We start from the raw sequence: 19,209 nt of genomic DNA, 5'->3' as shown, positions 1-19,209 counted from the left end.
ACACTGTAGTACCACTATACACTCTCCCCCCCCATACACACAGTACTACCACTGCACACTGTTCCACACACACAGTACTATCATTACACACACTCCCCCCACTCACAGTACTTCCACTGCACACTCTCCCTCACACACAGTACTACCACTACACACACTCACCTACACTCAGTACTACCTCTACACACTCTCCTGCGCACACACAGTATTTACACTACACACTCACCCCAGTACACAGTACGGACACTACACACTGTCCCCCACACACAGTACTACCACTACACACTCTCCGTCACACACACTATTACAACTACACACACCCCCCCACACACACATAGTTCTACCACTACACACTCTCCCCCGCACACTCACCCCCACCCAGTACTTCCACTACGTACTCTACCCCACACACACAGTAATGCAACTACACATTCTCCCCAACACACAGTTCTACCACTACACATTCTCCCCCACTCACAATACTACCACTACACATTCTCCCCCCACACACATTACTACCACTACACACTCTCCCCACACACAGTACCACCAGTACACACTCTCCCCCACACACTGTGACTGGGAGATGGTAGGGGAGACACACGATTAGTGAGGTCCGCGGAAATTCGTCAATTTCTCCTGACATCGAAGGAGTATAGAGGCTAGATCATAGTATTTGGCTTCTCGCAGTGTGTAGCTAGCAGGGTGCAACATAGCATAGTCATATCGCTAGCGATAGTGCGAAGATTTGGCGAAGAAACCAAAGTGGAGCTAGTGGCATCACCGGTGCATGTAAGTGTGCGACCTGACCGGGTGGGACGCCCTGCCGTGGAACTACCTGATTGTGCTGTTGAGTGGTGACTGTGATCAGTGGTACAGTGAATTAGTGAACTGTCACACAACGATACAGTGACTGATTCCAGAGCTTTGTGTAGACAGAGAAGAACCGACCTCATCAATCTACCAGCACTTAGTGAATCACCTAGTGGGAGACAACGACGGATAACCATTGTCATCATACATCGTCCTTACTCATCTGGTTGTGTGAGCAGGAGGAGACTGATATGTACCCCCTCTCTGGTCAATTAATCAGATTGAGGTAAAATATTATCAAATTCTTGTTCAGGATATCATATTTATTTAAAAATCTCAGGGTGGCTCATTCAGGCGGAGGTAACGCATAAGGGATATCTTGACACATACACGCACGCCCGCCCACATACGTATACACGCACACAAGTGTGCACACGCTAAAACAGACACACATACACACACGCACATACACACACACACACACAATCGTTCAGTCAGTGGAAAAGGCATTAACACCTGGGATCGGGACCTTACTATCCCCCCCCTCTTGACCCCCCATCTGACCTGACCTGACCTGGTCGCCATCTCCGCCCCCCCCACCCCCAGTCCCCCGCATCGCCCATACACACACTCTTCCCCTCCCCACTCTCTCCCTCTCTCCCACTCTCTCTCTCTCCCTCTCTCTCTCTCTCTCTCTCTCTCTCTCTCTCTCTCTCTCTCTCTCTCTCTCTCTCTCTCTCTCTCTCTCTCTCTCCCTCTCCCTTCCTCTCTTTCCTTCCCCCTCCCTCTCTGCCCACACACACACACACAACACACACACACACACACACACACACACACACACACACACACACACACACACACACACACACATACATACACACACACACACACCTCCCCCCCTCTCTCCCTCTCCATCTCTCTCCCTCTCCTCTCTCTCCCTCTCTCCCTCCCACCTCTCTCTTCATCTCCTCCCCCCCTCCCCTTCTACTTTCTTCTCACTTCAGAGGAAGGGTCGGATCCCCCCCACCCACCCACTTATCTCTCCCTTTATCACTCCCTTTCTCTCTCTCTCTTTCTCTCTCTCTTCCTCTCTCTCTCTCTCTCTCCCTCCCCCATCCTGCTCTGCCCTCCTGACAAATCCTATCACGGCACAACTATAGGAACAGGGTCAAGCATGGCAGCCAGAGGTACCAGGGGAACAGGGAAGAGCCAAGGTGATGAAATGAAGGAAATGTTCACCCAGTTTCTGGACGACATCAAGAGTGAGATGCAAGAAGTGATGCAGGAAATGAAGAACGAAATAAGCAACCTGAAAAGAGAGCTGACAGCAGCAAAGGAGGAGATTAGAGCCCTCAAAGAGAATGGTATCGAGGCTGAGAATCAGAAAACCATCCAGGGAGAAGGTGGTAATAGTTTTTTGGATGAGAATGCCACAATAAAAGCAACATTTGCAGAAATGCTAAAAAAAAAAATAACTCTGAAGTAATGACTGCAGTGATGGAGGTGGCTATGAAAGCAGCCACCTCACAGGAGGCGGCACGCTCCACTAGCCAACTGCTGGAAAGGAAAAGATCAGTGGTTGTTGTGGGTATTAAAGAGCAGGAAGGCTCTAATAGGACAGAATGGAATGACAAGGACAAAGCAGCAGTGAATGAAGTACTAAAGGCACTAGACATGGAAGGGGCTGAGCATAGCATTAAGAAGGTTTTCAGGCTAGGCTGGTACAACAAAGACCGAGACCGAATGATAAAGATAGTGTTTGCAAACGAGAGCCCAAAGGAGAAGATCCTATCAAGGAAGAGCTCCCTGAAAAAGTGGGAAAATTAAAAAATGTATTCCTCCAGAGAGACATGACAAGGGAGGAGAGAGCCGTGGCGGCAGAAGCAAGGAAGAGGCGCAGGGCGAGAGGGGATAACCAGGAAGTCACAGCTCCCAACACAACACCCCCAGAGGAGAGGGGGGAACCCACAACCAGCTACCCAGTAACACCAGAAGGGAGGACAACCCCGCCTCCTTCCTCTGCATAGAAAACCCCCCTACCCCAAACCCTCCCTGCCCCCACTCAAATGTTCAGCCAAATCTCCCTCCCCCCACACCCAATCCCCACATTTCTACCCCTCCCCTCCTCCCGAGTCCTCCCTCCCCCCCTTTTCTTCCCGTCCTCCCTCCCCTTTCACCCCATACCCTCATTGTCCCTCCCCCTTCACTGGATCCCCCCGCCCCTCATCCCAGTATCCGCTGAGACCCTGTTATCCACCTCACAGGTCCTCACACCCATAGAACAGCCTCCCCCACCAGCAGAACACTCACCAAGGAGGCGATTTGAGAAGGGACAGAAGAAAGTGAGCCTCTAAGCGATGTACAATAACATAGATGGAATTACAAATAAAGCAAATGAGCTTGGAGAACTGGTACTAGAGGAAAACCCAGACATAATAGCCCTCACGAAAACGATAACAAACGCAGTGTTCCCACAGGACTATTATGTTATGAGGAAAGAGAGGGAAGGAAGAGGTGGGGGTGGTGTAGCTCTGCTGGTAAGAAAAGGCTGGGATCTTGAGGAGATGGATATTCAGGGCTGTGAAGGTTTCAGTGACTACATAGCAGGTACTGTAACAAATGGAGGGAAAAAAATTATAGTCGTAGTCATATATAATCCACCACCAAATGACAGAAGACCTAGACAGGAATATGATAGAAACAACATGACCACCATTAACATAATAGAAAGAGCAGCTTCTGTTGCTAGCAGGAATGGATCTGGACTACTAATTATGGGAGACTTCAATCATGGGAAGATAGATTGGAAGAACAGAGACCCACATGGAGGACCAGAAACATGGAGAGCTAAGCTGCTGGACGTGGCAACAAGAAACTTTCTAAGCCAGAACATCAAAGAACCGACAAGAATGAGAGGAGAAGATGAACCAGCAATGCTTGATTTGATATTTACCCTAAATGAGTGGGATATAAGGGAAGTTAAGATGGAAGCGCCCTTGGGAATGAGTGACTACAGTGTATTGAACTTTGAGTACCTGGTAGAGCTAGGACTTATCTCCCCCAAAAACGAACTAGGAATCAAAAGGCTGGCATACCGAAAGGGGAATTATGAACAGATGAGAAGTTTCCTAAGTGAAATACCTTGGGACACAGACCTCAGAGATAAGTCTGTACATGGTATGATGGACTATGTTACCCAAAAGTGTCAGGAGGCAGTAAACAGGTTCATCCCGGCCCAAAGGGAAAAATCCGAGAAGCAACAGAAGAATCCATGGTATAATAGGGCATGTATGGAAGCGAAGAAACTGAACAATAGGGTGTGGAGGAACTTTCGGAATAACAGAACACCAGAAAGCAGAGAGAGATACCAGAGAACCAGGAATGAGTACGTCAGGGTGAGAAGAGAAGCAGAGAAAAGTTTTGAAAATGATATAGCAAATAAAGCCAAGACCGAACCAAAGCTACTCCACAGTCACATCAGAAGGAAAACAACAGTGAAAGAACAGGTTTTGAAACTTCGAACAGGCGAGGACAGGTATACAGAGAATGACAGAGAGGTGTGCGAAGAACTCAACAAGAGGTTCCAGGAGGTCTTCACAATAGAACAAGGTGAGGTCACTGTGCTAGGAGAAAGGGAGGTAAACCAGGCGGCCTTGGAAGAGTTCGAAATTACGAGAGAGGAGGTCAAGAAACACCTGCTGGATCTGGATGTTAGAAAGGCTGTTGGTCCAGATGGGATCTCACCATGGGTACTGAAAGAGTGTGCAGAGGCACTTTGCGTGCCACTCTCCATAGTGTATAGTAAGTCACTGGAGACGGGAGACCTACCAGAAATATGGAAGACAGCGAATGTGGTCCCAATATACAAAAAGGGCGACAGGCAAGAGGCACTGAACTACAGGCCAGTGTCCTTGACTTGTATACCATGGAAGGTGATGGAGAAGATCGTGCGAAAAAACCTGGTAACACATCTGGAGAGAAGGGACTTCGTGACAAATCGCCAACATGGTTTCAGGGAGGGTAAATCTTGCCTTCAAGGCTTGATAGAATTCTATGATCAGGTGACAAAGATTAGGCAAGAAAGAGAGGGCTGGGCGGACTGCATTTTCTTGGATTGTCAGAAAGCCTTTGACACAGTACCGCATAAGAGGCTGGTACATAAGCTGGAGAGACAGGCAGGGGTAGCTGGTAAGGTGCTCCAGTGGATAAGGGAGTATCTAAGCAATAGGAAGAGAGTTATGGTGAGGGGTGAGACCTCCGATTGGCGTGAAGTCACCAGTGGAGTCCCACAGGGCTCTGTACTCGGTCCTATCTTGTTTCTGATATATGTAAATGATCTCCCGGAGGGTATCGATTCATTTCTCTCAATGTTTGCGGACGATGCTAAAATGATGAGAAGGATTAAGACAGAAGAGGACTGTTTGAGGCTTCAAGAAGACCTAGACAAGCTGAAGGAATGGTCGAACAAATGGTTGTTAGAGTTTAACCCAACCAAATGTAATGTAATGAAGATAGGTGTAGGGAGCAGGAGGCCAGATTCAAGGTATCATCTGGGAGAGGGAATTCTTCAGGAGTCAGAGAAGGAAAAAGACTAGGGGGTTGATATCATGCCAGACCTGTCTCCTGCAGCACATATCAAGCGGATAACATCAGCGGCATATGCCAGGCTGGCCAACATACGAATGGCATTCAGAAACTTGTGTAAAGAATCATTCAGAACTTTGTATACCACATATGTCAGGTCAATCCTGGAGTATGCAGCCCCAGCATGGAGTCCATATCTAGTCAAGGATAAGACTAAACTGGAAAAGGTTCAAAGGTTTGCCACCAGACTAGTACCCGAGCTGAGAGGTATGAGCTACGAGGAGAGACTACGGGAATTAAACCTCACTTCGCTGGAAGACAGAAGAGTTAGGGGGGACATGATCACCACATTCAAGATTCTGAAGGGAATTGATAGGGTAGATAAAGACAGTCTATTTAACACAAGGGGAACACGCACAAGGGGACACAGGTGGAAACTGAGTGCCCAAATGAGCCACAGAGATATTAGAAAGAACTTTTTTAGTGTCAGAGTTGTTGACAAATGGAATGCATTAGGGGGTGATGTGGGCTGACTCCATACACAGTTTCAAGTGTAGATATGATAGAGCCCGTTAGGCTCAGGAATCTGTACACCTGTTGATTGACGGTTGAGAGGCGGGACCAAAGAGCCAGAGCTCAACCCCCGCAAACACAACTAGGTGAGTACAGTACTACCACTACACACTCTCCCCCACTTACAGTACAACCAACTACACAATTTCCACACACAGTTTTTCCACCACACATACCCTCCACAACATTCAGTAATACCACTACACACCCCCACACACTGTACTACCACTACACACTCTCCCACTCACAGCACTATCACAACACACTCTCCTACATACACAGTACACAGTACATTTGAGTACTTGGTGGAGGTAGGAATGACCTTTCCAAGGATGGGATTGGAAGGGAAAAGACTGAATTACCGAAGAGGAAAATATGAGATGAGGAACTTCCAAAGGGGATTACCATGGTCATTCTAAACAAAACAGACATTATTGCTGCCTACAGAGTAGGCAAAAAGAATCCATCAAGACAGAACCAGCGGAAAATTCGCCTGAAGCTGACTTCCCGGTCCATGAAATCTTATCTTGTCTGGACAGCTGCATCCCAACAGAAGGGAATATACATCAACGAGTGCTTGACTAGGACAAGACAGCAACTCCTCTACCGCCTGCGTCAAATCCGTCATCAAAACCCAGATGCGATTCATCATGGCTTCGTTAGAGATGGCTTGATTAAAGTGAGAAAGACTGCAGGGGGTAAAATGTTTACAATTGCTAATGAAGAGAACCTCAACACTTTCCTCTCCCAATGTGCTTTGCCTCACCTTATTATCACTCTCAATGAATCAACTTAATTAACCCTCTTGTCACCTAGTGCGGGCTAGGTATCCTAAGTCTCCTTGTTTCACTTTTTTAATTAATTTTTAATTTACTCTTTACTAGTCATTTACTGGACTTAATTGAGTGCATTAATATTTCTTTAGGTCTTATTAATTATACAGTCATAACTGAACTATTTATAGTTAATAATCATTAGCTTAAATTTGCCTATGTTTATTATTCAACTTTTTTCTTTGATTTCATTTATTACCTAGTTTGCCTAGCCTCGCCATACTCCCTTACTCCATTGTACCCATGGCTTTGCCTGTGTCTCAAATTGCAAATTGCAAATTGTTACTTACAGTGTACCTGAGAGTAATTGTAAGCAATCTACCTCATTTTTCTTTTTTTTGTTCATTTTGTTTTTGTATTGTATAGTCTTGTTTATATATTTTTCCCCCTTCTATATCAAAATTCTATTTTGTAATTGCCATTCTTGCCTTGTTTTCCTACAACCAGCCTTTTTATGCAGACAAGTATAGACCCAGAACTAAACCTCTTATCCACACTCTATGACAATCATCACTTTAATGATCAAAATTGCAGATATTTTACAGCACATGATGTAAACAATGTATTAACACATAATCACAATATGTCTGTAATCAACTTGAATGTTAGATCCCTAGGTAAACACTTCGATGATGTTAGTGCCTTGATTGAAACTATTGACAACAAATTCTCTTTTATTATACTTACTGAAACGTGGTTGAAAGAGGATACTACTCAACTCTTTAACATGCCTAACTACTCGGCAATTCACAACTGTCGTCAAAATCAGAAAGGTGGTGGTACTGCTCTTTACTACCACCAAGAACTAACATGCTTAAAAGTAATTAGAACTAGAGACTGCTGTGGGGCGTATATCTTCGGCAGTTTCAGAGTCAAGGGTGCTGAGTCTGTCCTGTCTGTGGGTGCAGTCTGTAGAACTCCTAACACTGATGTGTCCGAATTCAACTCAAACCTTAGAAATCTAATATTAGTTAACAGACTGAACAAAAACCATCTAATTATCGCAGGGGACTTTAATATTGAGCTCTGCGAGCCTGAACACCCTACTGCTGTTAGCTTCCTCAACTGTATGAATTCCTGCTTCCTCATACCCTTAATCACTTGACCTACTAGAATCACTGATAGTACTGCCACGACTCTAGATCACATCTGGACCAACATAACCTCTCTGCTTACTTCAGGTATAATCACCGATAGCACTACAGACCATTACCCCACATTTCTCTTAACAAACATTAACAAACCGCCTCTAGAGACAAGGGAGTTAAGCTTTAGGCTGCACAATGAAACTGCTATAGACAATTTTATAACTGCTGCTGATAATGTCAACTGGGAGTCCGAGTTAGGTAACATAGGGAACATCAACCTAGCAGTGTAATCTTTTCTTCAAAAAACTTTCAACCTTTATAACACCCACTGTCCTATACTTACGAAACAAGTCACAACCAAAAGGCTTAACAATCCTTGGCTTACAAAGGAAATACTTAAATCCATTAATAAAAAAACATGACCTTGAGAAGAAGTATAGGTTAGGAACCACCTCCAGAGAATTCTCAAAGAATTACTCATTATTGCTATCTAAAATATTTAGACGAGCCAAAACTAAGTACTACGAAGATAAATTTACTCAAATAAAGAGCAACATTAAAAAAACTTGGAGCACAATTTCACAAATATTGGGATCCAAGAAGATTTTAAATAACAAACCAACACTCCTGTCAAATAACGATGGTCAGCTCTCAGCCTCTGATTCTGCTATTGAGTTCAATAGGTTCTTCTCTTCCATTGGGACATCCCTTGCAAATGATATTCCATCTTCGAGTACTGATATTAAGGACTATCTTACAGGTAACTATCCACAGTCTCTGTACCTAGAGCCTACTAATTCCACTGACGTTAATGAGATAATCCTTTCCCTTAAAACCAAGTCTAGTGCCCTTGAGGAGATACCAACCTTAATTTACAAAAAAGCCTCCAGTTCTTTAGCCCCTGCTATTGCATTGCTCTTCAACAAGTCACTTGAACTCCAAACCTTTCCAGATATGGTAAAAAAAGCGAGAGTAACCCCTGTCCACAAATGTGGTGATCTCACAGATGTTAACAACTACAGACCTATATCAATCCTGCCTAACTTATCAAAAATATTTGAAAAACTAATCTACAAGCAGCTTTACTCTTATCTAGCCAAACACATAATACTTAGCTCTTGTCAATATGGCTTCAGACCCCCAAAAAGCACTAACGATGCACTTATTAGTATGATTAACTTGATTCATGCAGCTCTTGATAAAAATGAGTTCCCTGTTGGGTTATTTGTGGACCTGCGGAAGGCTTTTGACACTGTCAACCACCAAAACCTTCTTCTTAAATTACATCATTATGGAGTCAGAGGACACTCCCTGCAACCTTACCTTACCTTGAGGTTACCGTGAGGTGCTTCCGGGGCTTAACGTCCCCGCGGCCCGGTCGTCGACCGGGCCTCCTGGTTGCCGGACTGATCAACCAGGCTGTTGGACGCGGCTGCTCGCAGCCTGATGTATGAGTCACAGCCTGGTTGATCAGGTATCCTTTGGAGGTGCTTATCCAGTTCTCTCTTGAACACTGTTAGGGGTCGGCCAGTTATGCCCCTTATGTGTAGTGGAAGCGTGTTGAACAGTCTTGGGCCTCTGATGTTGATAGAGTTCCCTCTCAGAGTACCTGTTGCACCTCTGCTTTTTAACAGGGGTATTCTGCACATCCTGCCATGTCTTCTGGTCTCATGTGATGTTATTTCTTTGTGCAGGTTTGGAACCAGCCCCTCTAATATTTTCCACGTGTAAATTATTATGTACCTCTCCCGCCTGCTCTCAAGGGAGTACAGTTTTAGGCTCTTTAGTCGGTCCCAATAGTTTAGATGTTTTACTGAGTGGATTCTAGCAGTAAAGGATCTCTGCACGCTCTCCTGGTTGATACCTGGTTGATGGGGTTCTGGGAGTTCTTCTACTCCCCAAGCCCGGCCCGAGGCCAGGCTCGACTTGTGAGAGTTTGGTCCACCAGGCTGTTGCTTGGAGCGGCCCGCAGGCCCACATACCCACCACAGCCCGGTTGGTCCGGCACTCCTTGGAGGAATAAATCTAGTTTCCTCTTGAAAATGTCCACGGTTGTTCCGGCAATATTTCTTATGCTTGCTGGGAGGACGTTGAACAACCTCGGACCTCTGATGTTTATACAGTGTTCTCTGATTGTGCCTATGGCACCTCAGCTCCAGGTCAGCAATTTCTCCAGCTTTGAAAGGGGCGGTCATTGTGCAGCAGTACTCCACTCTAGAGAGCACAAGTGTTTTGAAAAGTATCATCATCGGTATAGCATCTCTAGTGTGAAAAGTTTTTGTTATCCAACCTGTCATTTTTCTTGCAGTTGTGACAGCTACTTTATTGTGTTCTTTAAAGGTAAGGTCTTCCGACATGAGTACATCCAGATCCTTTACATTGCCTTTTTGTTCAAATCATGTTATGATTTGCCTGAGTTTTGTACGTGGTTTCCGTTTTTATATTTTCATTTTTTCCATAGTGCATGAGCTGGAACTTATCTTCGTTAAACACCATATTATTTTCTGTAGTCCATAGAAAGACCTGATCTACATCTAACTGGAGGTTTGCCATGTCCTCTATGTTGCCTACTCTCATGAAGATCCTAGTGTCATCTGCAAAGGATGATACAGTGCTATAGGTTGTGTTCTTGTCTATGTCCGATATGAGGATGAGAAAAAGTACTGGAGCAAGCACAGTACCCTGGGGAACTGAGCTCTTCACGGTTCATGGGCTGGATTTTATTTTGTTGACTATTACACATTGGGTTCTGTTGGTCAGGAAATTGTAGATCCATCTGACTATTTTTCCGGTAATTCCTTTTGAACGCATTTTATGTGCAATAACACCATGGTCACATTTATCAAAAGCTTTTGCGAAATCTGTGTAAATTACATCAGCGTTTTGTTTGTCTTCCATAGCATCTAATGCCATATCATAGTGGTGCAGCAACTGCGACAGGCAAGAGCGCCCTGTTCTGAAACCATGTTGTCCGGGGTTATGGAGATGCTGGGATTCCATGTATTTTGTGATCTTACTTCTTAGCACTCTCTCAAAATTTTTTATGATGTGCGATGTTAGTGCTATCAGTCTGTAATTTTTTGCCTCTGCCTTATTTCCTCATTTAGGAAGTGGTGCTAGCTCTGCTGTTTTTAGTATATTAGGAATAACGCCAGTATCTAGGCTTTGTCTCCACAGAATGTGGAGGGCCTGCGATAGTGGTTTTTTACAGTTCTTTATGAATATGGAGTTCCAAGAATCCGGGCCTGGTGCAGAGTGCATAGGCATACTGTTTATGGCTTCTTCAAAATCCAGTGGGGATAGGGTCACGTCTGATATATGATTTGATGTTGGTATCATATCCATGAAAAATTAATTTGGGTTATCAATCTTTAGTATGTTTAATGGCTCGCTGAAAACAGAGTCGTACTGCTTCCTCAGTAGCTCGCTCATTCCTTTGTTGTCATCGGTGAAAGTTCCATCTCCCTTTCGCAGGGGCCCGATACTAGATGTTTTTTTTTTTTTTTTTTTTTTTTTTTTTTCTTGATTTTGCATAGGAGAAAAAATATTTCGGATTTCTCTCTATTTCACTGATGGCCTTTTGCTCTCTTTGCCTCTCCTGGGTTTTGTATAATTCTTGTAGCTTCCGTTCAATTGTTTCTATTTCTCTACCTAACCTTCTTCGCCGTTCTTGAGATAGGGTGCGACTCTCAAGTTGTTCTGCGATTCGTTTTCTTCGCCTATATAGGGAACGACGTTCTCGTTCCAATCTGCATCTCTTTCTCTTTTTTCTTAGGGGTATGCGGTTTGAACATATTTCTAGTGCTACTGAGCTTATTTTTTCCAGGCACTGGTTCAGTTTTGCATTTTCTAGCTGTTCTTCCCAGTTTATTTCTGTGAAGTCCTGGTTTATTTGCTCCCAGTTTGTCTGTTTATTATTGAAGTTGAATTTGCTGAAATCTCCTCCACCAGGAATCTGGACTGGTTTTGAAGGTCTACTCCCCATGGTTGTCATAACTTCAATTAAGTTGTGATCTGAGTAACAGGTATTTGTAATCATTATGTTCCTGATCAATTCATCATTATTAGTGAAAATGAGGTCCAGCGTGTTCTCCTTCCTAGTTGGTTCTACTATTTGCTGGTTTAAGGCAAACCTGTCACACATCCGTAGCAGGTCATCTGCATGTGCCTGTTCATTTAGGCTACTTCCTGGTATTCTTTCTGATAATACTGTATTAGCCAGGTGCTTCCATTTCAGGTGCCGTAGGTTGAAGTCCCCAAGCAGGATGATGTTTGGAGCTGGATTTGTGAGGTTTTCTAAGCAGAGTTCGATTTTCATTAGTTGGTCTTTAAACTGCTGAGGGCTTGCCTCCTGTGACTTATATACAAGGACAATAACTACATTTAGAATCTCTATTTTGATTATCAGCACTTCCACCATGTCATTTGAGGTGTTTAGCAGCAATACCTCAAATCTTACCATACTGACAGGCTCCAGTATGTTTCTGTGAATAATTCAATTTCTCCCACCCTACCCATCAACATTGGTGTTCCTCCGGGCAGCATACTTGGCCCTCTCCTCTTTCTCATCTACATTAATGATCTTCCAAATGCCTCCCAACACCTCAAACCAATTCTATTTGCTGACGACACAACCTTCATTTACTCCAGTCCTGACCCCCTTGCTCTAAATACCACAGTAAATACTGAGCTAAATAAAGTCCATCTTTTGCTAACTGCCAACAAACTCACCCTTAACATTGACAAAACATTCTATATTCTGTTTGGCAATAAATCCTCTAATCAAATAACTCTCAGAATTAACAATACCCAAATTTGTAACAAATTAGATGGCAAATTCCTTGACGTTCTCATTGACCACAAGCTGAATTTCCAGGGACACATTCTAAATATATCACAAAAAGTTTCAAAAACTGTTGGCATTCTTTCTAAGATCATATATTATGTACCCCGCCATGCCCTGGTGACGCTCTATTACTCCCTCATCTATCCATATCTCAACTATGGTATTTGTGTGCTTGGGGTTCTACTACCCAAAATCATTTATGTCCTCTAATTATTCAACACAAAGCTGCCATTAGGACAATATCCAACTCTGGCCCCAGACATCACTCGGTACCCCTACTCAAATCTCTGAATATGTTAGATATTAAGTCACTGCACATTCTCTCATGTGTATTATACATTTATAAAACGCTGAACTGTAATGCCAATCCTGACCTCAAAAGCTTCATTGAAGGTTGTAACAGAGCCCATGAGCACCACACCAGAAATAAATTCAGTTTTGATATTCCAATAGTACGACTTAATCAAACTAGAAATGCTCTACAAATCAAGGGACCCAGAATGTGGAATGACCTTCCCAACCATGTTAAAGACTGTACCTCTCTCAACCAGTTTAAGATAAAAACGAAGCACTACCTAATAAATTCCCTGTAACCTACCTTACCCCACTATTGTCAACCCATGTTTGTTTTTTTAAACAACGTTGTTTGTCGACCTATTTGTATTTGTGCTGCTTTTTCAGCCATGTTTCCCCATTTTCATCTTTATTTTTATTTGTTCTCAACCCATTTTATTCTTTATACTCATTAAGTATTAGTCAATAAAGTTTTTCCTGCCCGAAACGCTTTGCGTAATAGTGGCTTTAGGCATTGTATGTACTAGCCCTATCTATAAATCTATCAATCTATGTAAAATCTCTTGTATGTATGTACCTTACCTGAATAAACATTTTATTTTTATTTTTATTTTTTTTGTATCCGAAGGTTTGCGTTCCATTCCATTGCGTTTGTATTCCACAACGACAATACCTCTACAACCACAGAAACGCCAGTATCCGTCTTACCATGTATTTTTGTATAAATTGGCCGGTTTATTCATAAATAGGTTTAATAACCATAATGTATGATTAAAACCCACAACCAAGTACGCTTACTCAGCTCAACACACTCATATTCCATGTCATACCTGTACTTATGAGCTTAGGGAAACATTATTATTTCTTTAAACTTGGCAGGTAATTGTGATTTTGAGTTACAAGAAGCTAAGCAGACAGTGGGCCCTCAATATAAGATTATTACCTAGCTGGACACCAAGTTTTGTAGGCCTCCAGGCAACCGCTATTAGGTGACACTCAGAGGCACAGAGCCACACCCAATTTTGATGCTACAATTACACAGCCTTAGCAGTCCCCCATCAACAGGAACAACTAAGCCCCTATTTTTGTACAATACTGTAGACATAGTATTAGTAATTATAATTCAATATTGCTATAATAATAGTAGATTAGATCACCATATGTGGTATGATTTAAAATTTACATATTGAAGATTAGGTAAACAATTTGTGGTTTATGAAGGAGCCATCTCAAAGTGGTTTAAGCTGCAAATTGTCCCCCCAATTATGTGAGATAAATTCAGACAGCTGAATCAGTACATACAGTCCACTCACTTATTCACTTGCTTAATTAACTATCTTATTACTATGAACTAACTAAGAAATTAATCAAATAAAATTATCAAATTAAAGTCAATTAAAGATTTAAAGCTGGTAGGATTTTTCCACATAAAATATGGTCTTTAACGAACCGGATTCATGATCCGGATTAGGATCTATATATAATATTAGTTCAATATTTACACAATATTTACATATACATTAATTATAGCAGGAAGACACTGAAATACATTTTACATTTTTCTAGCCTAACTTTTCAATCTCGGCAAATAATAAACAGAATTTACAACAAGCACTATTATTCTTCCGAGGCCAGTACCAAAAGAACAATTTTACTTTTTCGTTACAAGAGGGTGATAGGAGGCTAATTTACTTATAAATGTATATGGTTTTTATAATTTTAAGTGTTTATATAAACATTACTTTTTAATATTGCACCATTACTGTAACAATTACTGAATGCCACATTATTTACAACTAATTCTTGCACAAGGGTAAGGTATTTTTAGGCTGGTGTTGTACAGCAACCTAGTCTAATTTATTGTGCTAACCTGGTGTAAGGGTAAGAATTTTACACTTGTCTAGAGTTAAACATATATTACAACCTAGCAAGTACATATTTTTATGCAGTACTCATGACAACCCGAGTTGGGTTGTCTACATAATATTACCATAACTCTAGCAATAATTTAACTATAATCATTTCACCTTTGAGTGTTAACCTGCGTCTCTGTACCAACCAAGAGTGATAATGAAAGGCTAACTTGAGGAATTTCCAGCATTGATGCAAGCTTACCACTCAAATTATAGTGTATATGATTATATAGTGTATTTTTTAAATGATAAACAGCTCTAGTTTGGAAACTAGTGGCTCTTCTAACTCAAGTGTCAGAAACAGTCCAACAAGGCTTAGTATTAGTACATTTGCAACACGTCTAGCAAATACAGCCATTATGTCTACTGCCAAAAATGTAAAGGAAACCCTCATTGGTATGAAGGGCCACTTAACCCAACAGATCAAAAAATGGGAGGATTTAAGTAATCAAAAACTCCAGTTAATTATGTAGAACTGGAAGGCTATTATAAGGTCGCAAAGATCAAATATCAACATGTGCTCTTGCAAATCCTGAAATATCAGGATATCCTCGCAACCACCAATATCAATGAAGAGGCAATGGATGTTGTAATACAAGAAAATGCAGATTACGAAGATAAAATGCATACAAAGTTACAACACTTTGACAGTTTAATAACCATACTTGTGGCTAATACAAATATTGCAGCCACAGCTTCCCAAAACCCGACACAACCAGAAGTCAAATTACCATCACTCAGTCTCCCAACTTTCTCTGGTACTGAGGACGAGAGTTGGGACAACTTCTGGAACAAATTTGTCGATTCTGTGGATTCTAATGCCAATGTAGCAAAGACAACAAAATTTACATATTTGCAGGATGTCTTAAAGAATGAAGCATTAAAGGTGGTCTGTAATCTGACCTTTACAGATGACGGTTATAACAATGCAGTACAGCTCCTTAAGGATAATTATGCTAAGCCAGAAAGGACAATCAGACTTCTAACCCAGAAGCTGTTGGATATTAACCCTCCAGATAGTACAGCTGACTCAATCCAAGCCTTTAGATTGGAGCTTGAGTCCCTGCTCAAGGCACTTAAGAACAAGGTCAACTTGGACGAATCCAACTGGATACTCCAAGTCCATATGAAACGCAAATTACCCAGTGACGTACTGGATAAGTTGTTTGTCGTGTATAACAAATCTTCACTGACAGTAAATGAGATATACGAAGGTTTGCGTTCCATCATAGAAAGACAAAGAGATAACCGAGATGGAAAAGCGACATCTAAACCTTCTTCTACCACTAATAGTAAACAACAGAGTACAAACAGTACTCCAAATAAATCTTAAACATCTTCCCCCTCCCCAAAGTGGAAACAAGGCAGTGTGGGCACATATGCAGTTGGTCCCCTCCAAACCTACAGTTTATGCATCACCCAAACCGGAGACTCCCCAAGATGCTGTTAACGTCTGGAAACCAAGTGTGTTCTGTGAACAACCACATTTCATGTACCATTGCAAAGCTTACCCTGGTCGTGCTACATGCATAAAACGACTCAAGGAGTTATGTAAATGTACCAGGTGTATAAGGGCAGATAATCCCAACACCTGTACAACTCAAATATGCACCTGCAATAGATGCCATAAGGGTCAACACCATACAGCACTCTGTGCGGACTCAAGTACAAAGTCTCCCAAACCACTGGAGGGGGAAGGAACATCCACTTCAGTACAGCTTTGTACTGTGTTACCTGACATAAGTGTCTTCTCAACAAGGTCTGATCATAAATCAGCTCTACCCACTGCTCAATTGATCATTAAAAATGGAGAGTCCAAAGCCACCGTACGTGGATTATTTGACTAAGGATCCCAAATGACTTTTCTCTCAAAGGAGTTGGTAGATGACCTGAAACTCAAACCTGTACGAGAGGCACTAATAGACATAGCAGGATTCCTGACTTACTCAGGAGCCCGAGTCTTCAAGATAGTACAACCTAAAGTACGTTTAGGCGGTTATGTCCGAATGATACAAGCTCTTGTAGTAGATAGATTCGCAACAGACCTGTATGTATATGGTCTAGGGACAACAGCCAAATTTCTGAAAGAAAGGGAATCGAATTGGCTGACAAAATCGCATCAGACAACCTTTCCAATATTGGAATCCTTATGGGATCAGATGTCTACCATACGTTTATCAAAGGAAAGGAAGAAAAACAAGGAATGAACTTGTTACCATCTGCAGGTGGCTATTTGCTAAGAGGCCCAGTATTACAACTGAAGCAACCAGCACCTGCAAACCACCAACATGCCAACCCAGTATTGGTTGCATGACCAGGAGAACAGTCTCCACTGCAATTCAGAGACATGTCCGAGGATGAGCTTGATCCCCCTGTTCATAAGCTATGGGACCTGGCAACTCTCGGCATTGTCCCTGAACAACCTAGTCCAGATGACGACTGGACTTACAAACAATACCTTGACTCAGTTATTTACAGAGACAATCAATACTGGGTCAGGTTACCATGGAAGCTGAATCACTCTCAGCTACCTGTCAACCATTTTATGGCAAAAAACCAATTAAGATCACAGGTGTTGCGCTTACAAAGACATCCTGAGAACTTGAAATTGTACCATTATATAATACAGAAGCAACTTGATGACAAATTTATCGAAGTTGTCACAAATGACAACCCAAAGGAAGGACACTACCTGCCACACCACGCTGTACTGAAAAATTCTGCTACTACCCCACTATGGATAGTATTTAATTGCAGTGCTAAGACAAGGCAGAGTAGTGTTTAAGGCCAGAGTAAACTGGCCTTAGCCTGACACAAAGGCTATACGATGTGCTGTTAAAGTTCCGTATTGGGACTTACGCATATACTGCTGACATGAGCAAGGCTTTCCTTAGGGTAGGTCTCCAAGAAGAAGACCACAACTACACAAAGTTCCTATGGATCAAGGATCCTAACGATCCAAACAGTGAATTAATGACTTACAGGTTTGCGTCTGTTTTGTTTGGGGCCACATCATCGTTTCTGCTTCAAGCTACCTTAGATATGCACTTGAAGAAGTCCAACAGCCCAAACAAAACAGAGATTAGCAATAACTTGTATGTGAATAATTTCCAAGGAACAAGCAGCAGTGAGAGTAAACTGTTGAACATAAACCATGAGGCCAATGGAGAATTAATGGGAGCAAATATGCCTCTCCAGTCGTGGGTCTCCGACAATGCCAAATTAAATCAACTGATCGCACCTGAATTTCCTGACTACCAGGTACCCGAGAAGACAAAAGTACTAGGCGTCGAATGGGATACGACAACAGATCAGTTGACAATCAAGTCGGTGGTATTTAATTGCCGTAAAGTCAGGCCTCGGGAGAGATAGTCAGCTGGATTCTCTTTGGTGGGTACATATCTCAGTTTATACTCTGTTGGCAACTCTCATATTTCCACAGTAGTAAAATCAATCAAAATCAAATCAATCACCTCAAGAAGATAGGTGGAGCCAGATACCACTAACTTAACAATGAGAAAATTACTCTCACAAGTCAGCAAACCCTTCAACCCATTAGGACTATTAAGTCCAATCTTAATTAATGGAAAGTTGATAATACAGGAATGTTGGCAACAAAAGATAGGGTGGGATGATCTTCTAACACCTACCTTACAAGAAAAATGGTGCTAGTGAAAGATTTAAGTATCCTACAGTCTGTCAAGTTTCCTCAGAACACAGTAGTAAATGAAATAGAACCAATTAAGCTACATGTATTTTGTGATGCCTCAGGAAAGGCTTATGGCACAGTAGCTTACCTGGTTTCAAATGGGCAAGCCAGTTTGCTCACATCAAAGACCAGAGTGAACCCGTTAAAGAAAAGATCATTGCCACAACTGGAATTAACAGCCTTACTGCTAGGTGTAAGATTGGCTCATTATCGGATCAAGGCCTTAAGCAACATCCACTCTGAAGAAACAGTGGTATGGTCAGATAATGAGGCAGTGCTTCAGTGGGTTAAAAACAATAATAGTAAGAATCCTTATGTGAGTAACCGCGTTAAGGAAATATGAGAGTTGCCGGCAGAGTATAAACTGAGATATGTACCCACCAAAGAGAATCCAGCTGACTATCTCTCCCGAGGCCTGACTTTACGGCAATTAACAAGGGCAGAGATGTGGTTCAATGGACCTCAGTTGCTAATCAGCGACCAGTGGCCTAAACAAGAGCCACAAGTCATTGTGACCAATGTCACTGTTCCCACTTAGAACCCAGAACTGCCT

At 42.4% G+C, this 19,209-nt stretch overlaps 3 protein-coding genes across 3 annotated transcripts; all 3 read left to right on the top strand.

Annotated features, from left to right (window-relative positions):
• The first annotated feature begins 15,527 nt into the window (after positions 1-15,527).
• On the top strand, positions 15,528-16,280 carry LOC138352580 (uncharacterized). Its single transcript, XM_069305070.1, has one exon. It carries the CDS (start codon positions 15,528-15,530, stop codon positions 16,278-16,280), a length of 753 nt encoding a protein of 250 aa, XP_069161171.1.
• A 1,014-nt stretch (positions 16,281-17,294) lies between these two features.
• Positions 17,295-18,319, top strand: LOC138352579 (uncharacterized). Its single transcript, XM_069305068.1, has 2 exons — positions 17,295-17,654; positions 17,789-18,319. Exons 1-2 carry the CDS (start codon positions 17,295-17,297, stop codon positions 18,317-18,319), a joined length of 891 nt encoding a protein of 296 aa, XP_069161169.1.
• A 290-nt stretch (positions 18,320-18,609) lies between these two features.
• Positions 18,610-18,999, top strand: LOC138352578 (uncharacterized). Its single transcript, XM_069305067.1, has one exon. It carries the CDS (start codon positions 18,610-18,612, stop codon positions 18,997-18,999), a length of 390 nt encoding a protein of 129 aa, XP_069161168.1.
• Positions 19,000-19,209: the final 210 nt, after the last annotated feature.

The sequence above is a fragment of the Procambarus clarkii genome, chromosome 54 (assembly GCF_040958095.1).
Source record: "Procambarus clarkii isolate CNS0578487 chromosome 54, FALCON_Pclarkii_2.0, whole genome shotgun sequence".
In the NCBI taxonomy this organism is placed as follows: domain Eukaryota; kingdom Metazoa; phylum Arthropoda; class Malacostraca; order Decapoda; family Cambaridae; genus Procambarus; species Procambarus clarkii.
The sequence above is the reverse complement of the archived record's forward strand: the minus strand, read 5'-3'. Positions and strand labels throughout refer to the sequence as shown.

What these genes read in the sequence shown, in the direction of transcription:
- LOC138352580 (XM_069305070.1), top strand. Translation starts at nt 15,528, where the DNA reads ATGGATGTTGTAATACAAGAAAATGCAGATTACGAAGATAAAATGCAT.
- LOC138352579 (XM_069305068.1), top strand. Translation starts at nt 17,295, where the DNA reads ATGTCCGAGGATGAGCTTGATCCCCCTGTTCATAAGCTATGGGACCTG. An exon ending in ACTACCTGCCACACCACGCT is followed by an intron (nt 17,655 to 17,788) that starts GTACTGAAAAAT and finishes GTGCTGTTAAAG; the next exon opens with TTCCGTATTGGGACTTACGC.
- LOC138352578 (XM_069305067.1), top strand. Translation starts at nt 18,610, where the DNA reads ATGGTGCTAGTGAAAGATTTAAGTATCCTACAGTCTGTCAAGTTTCCT.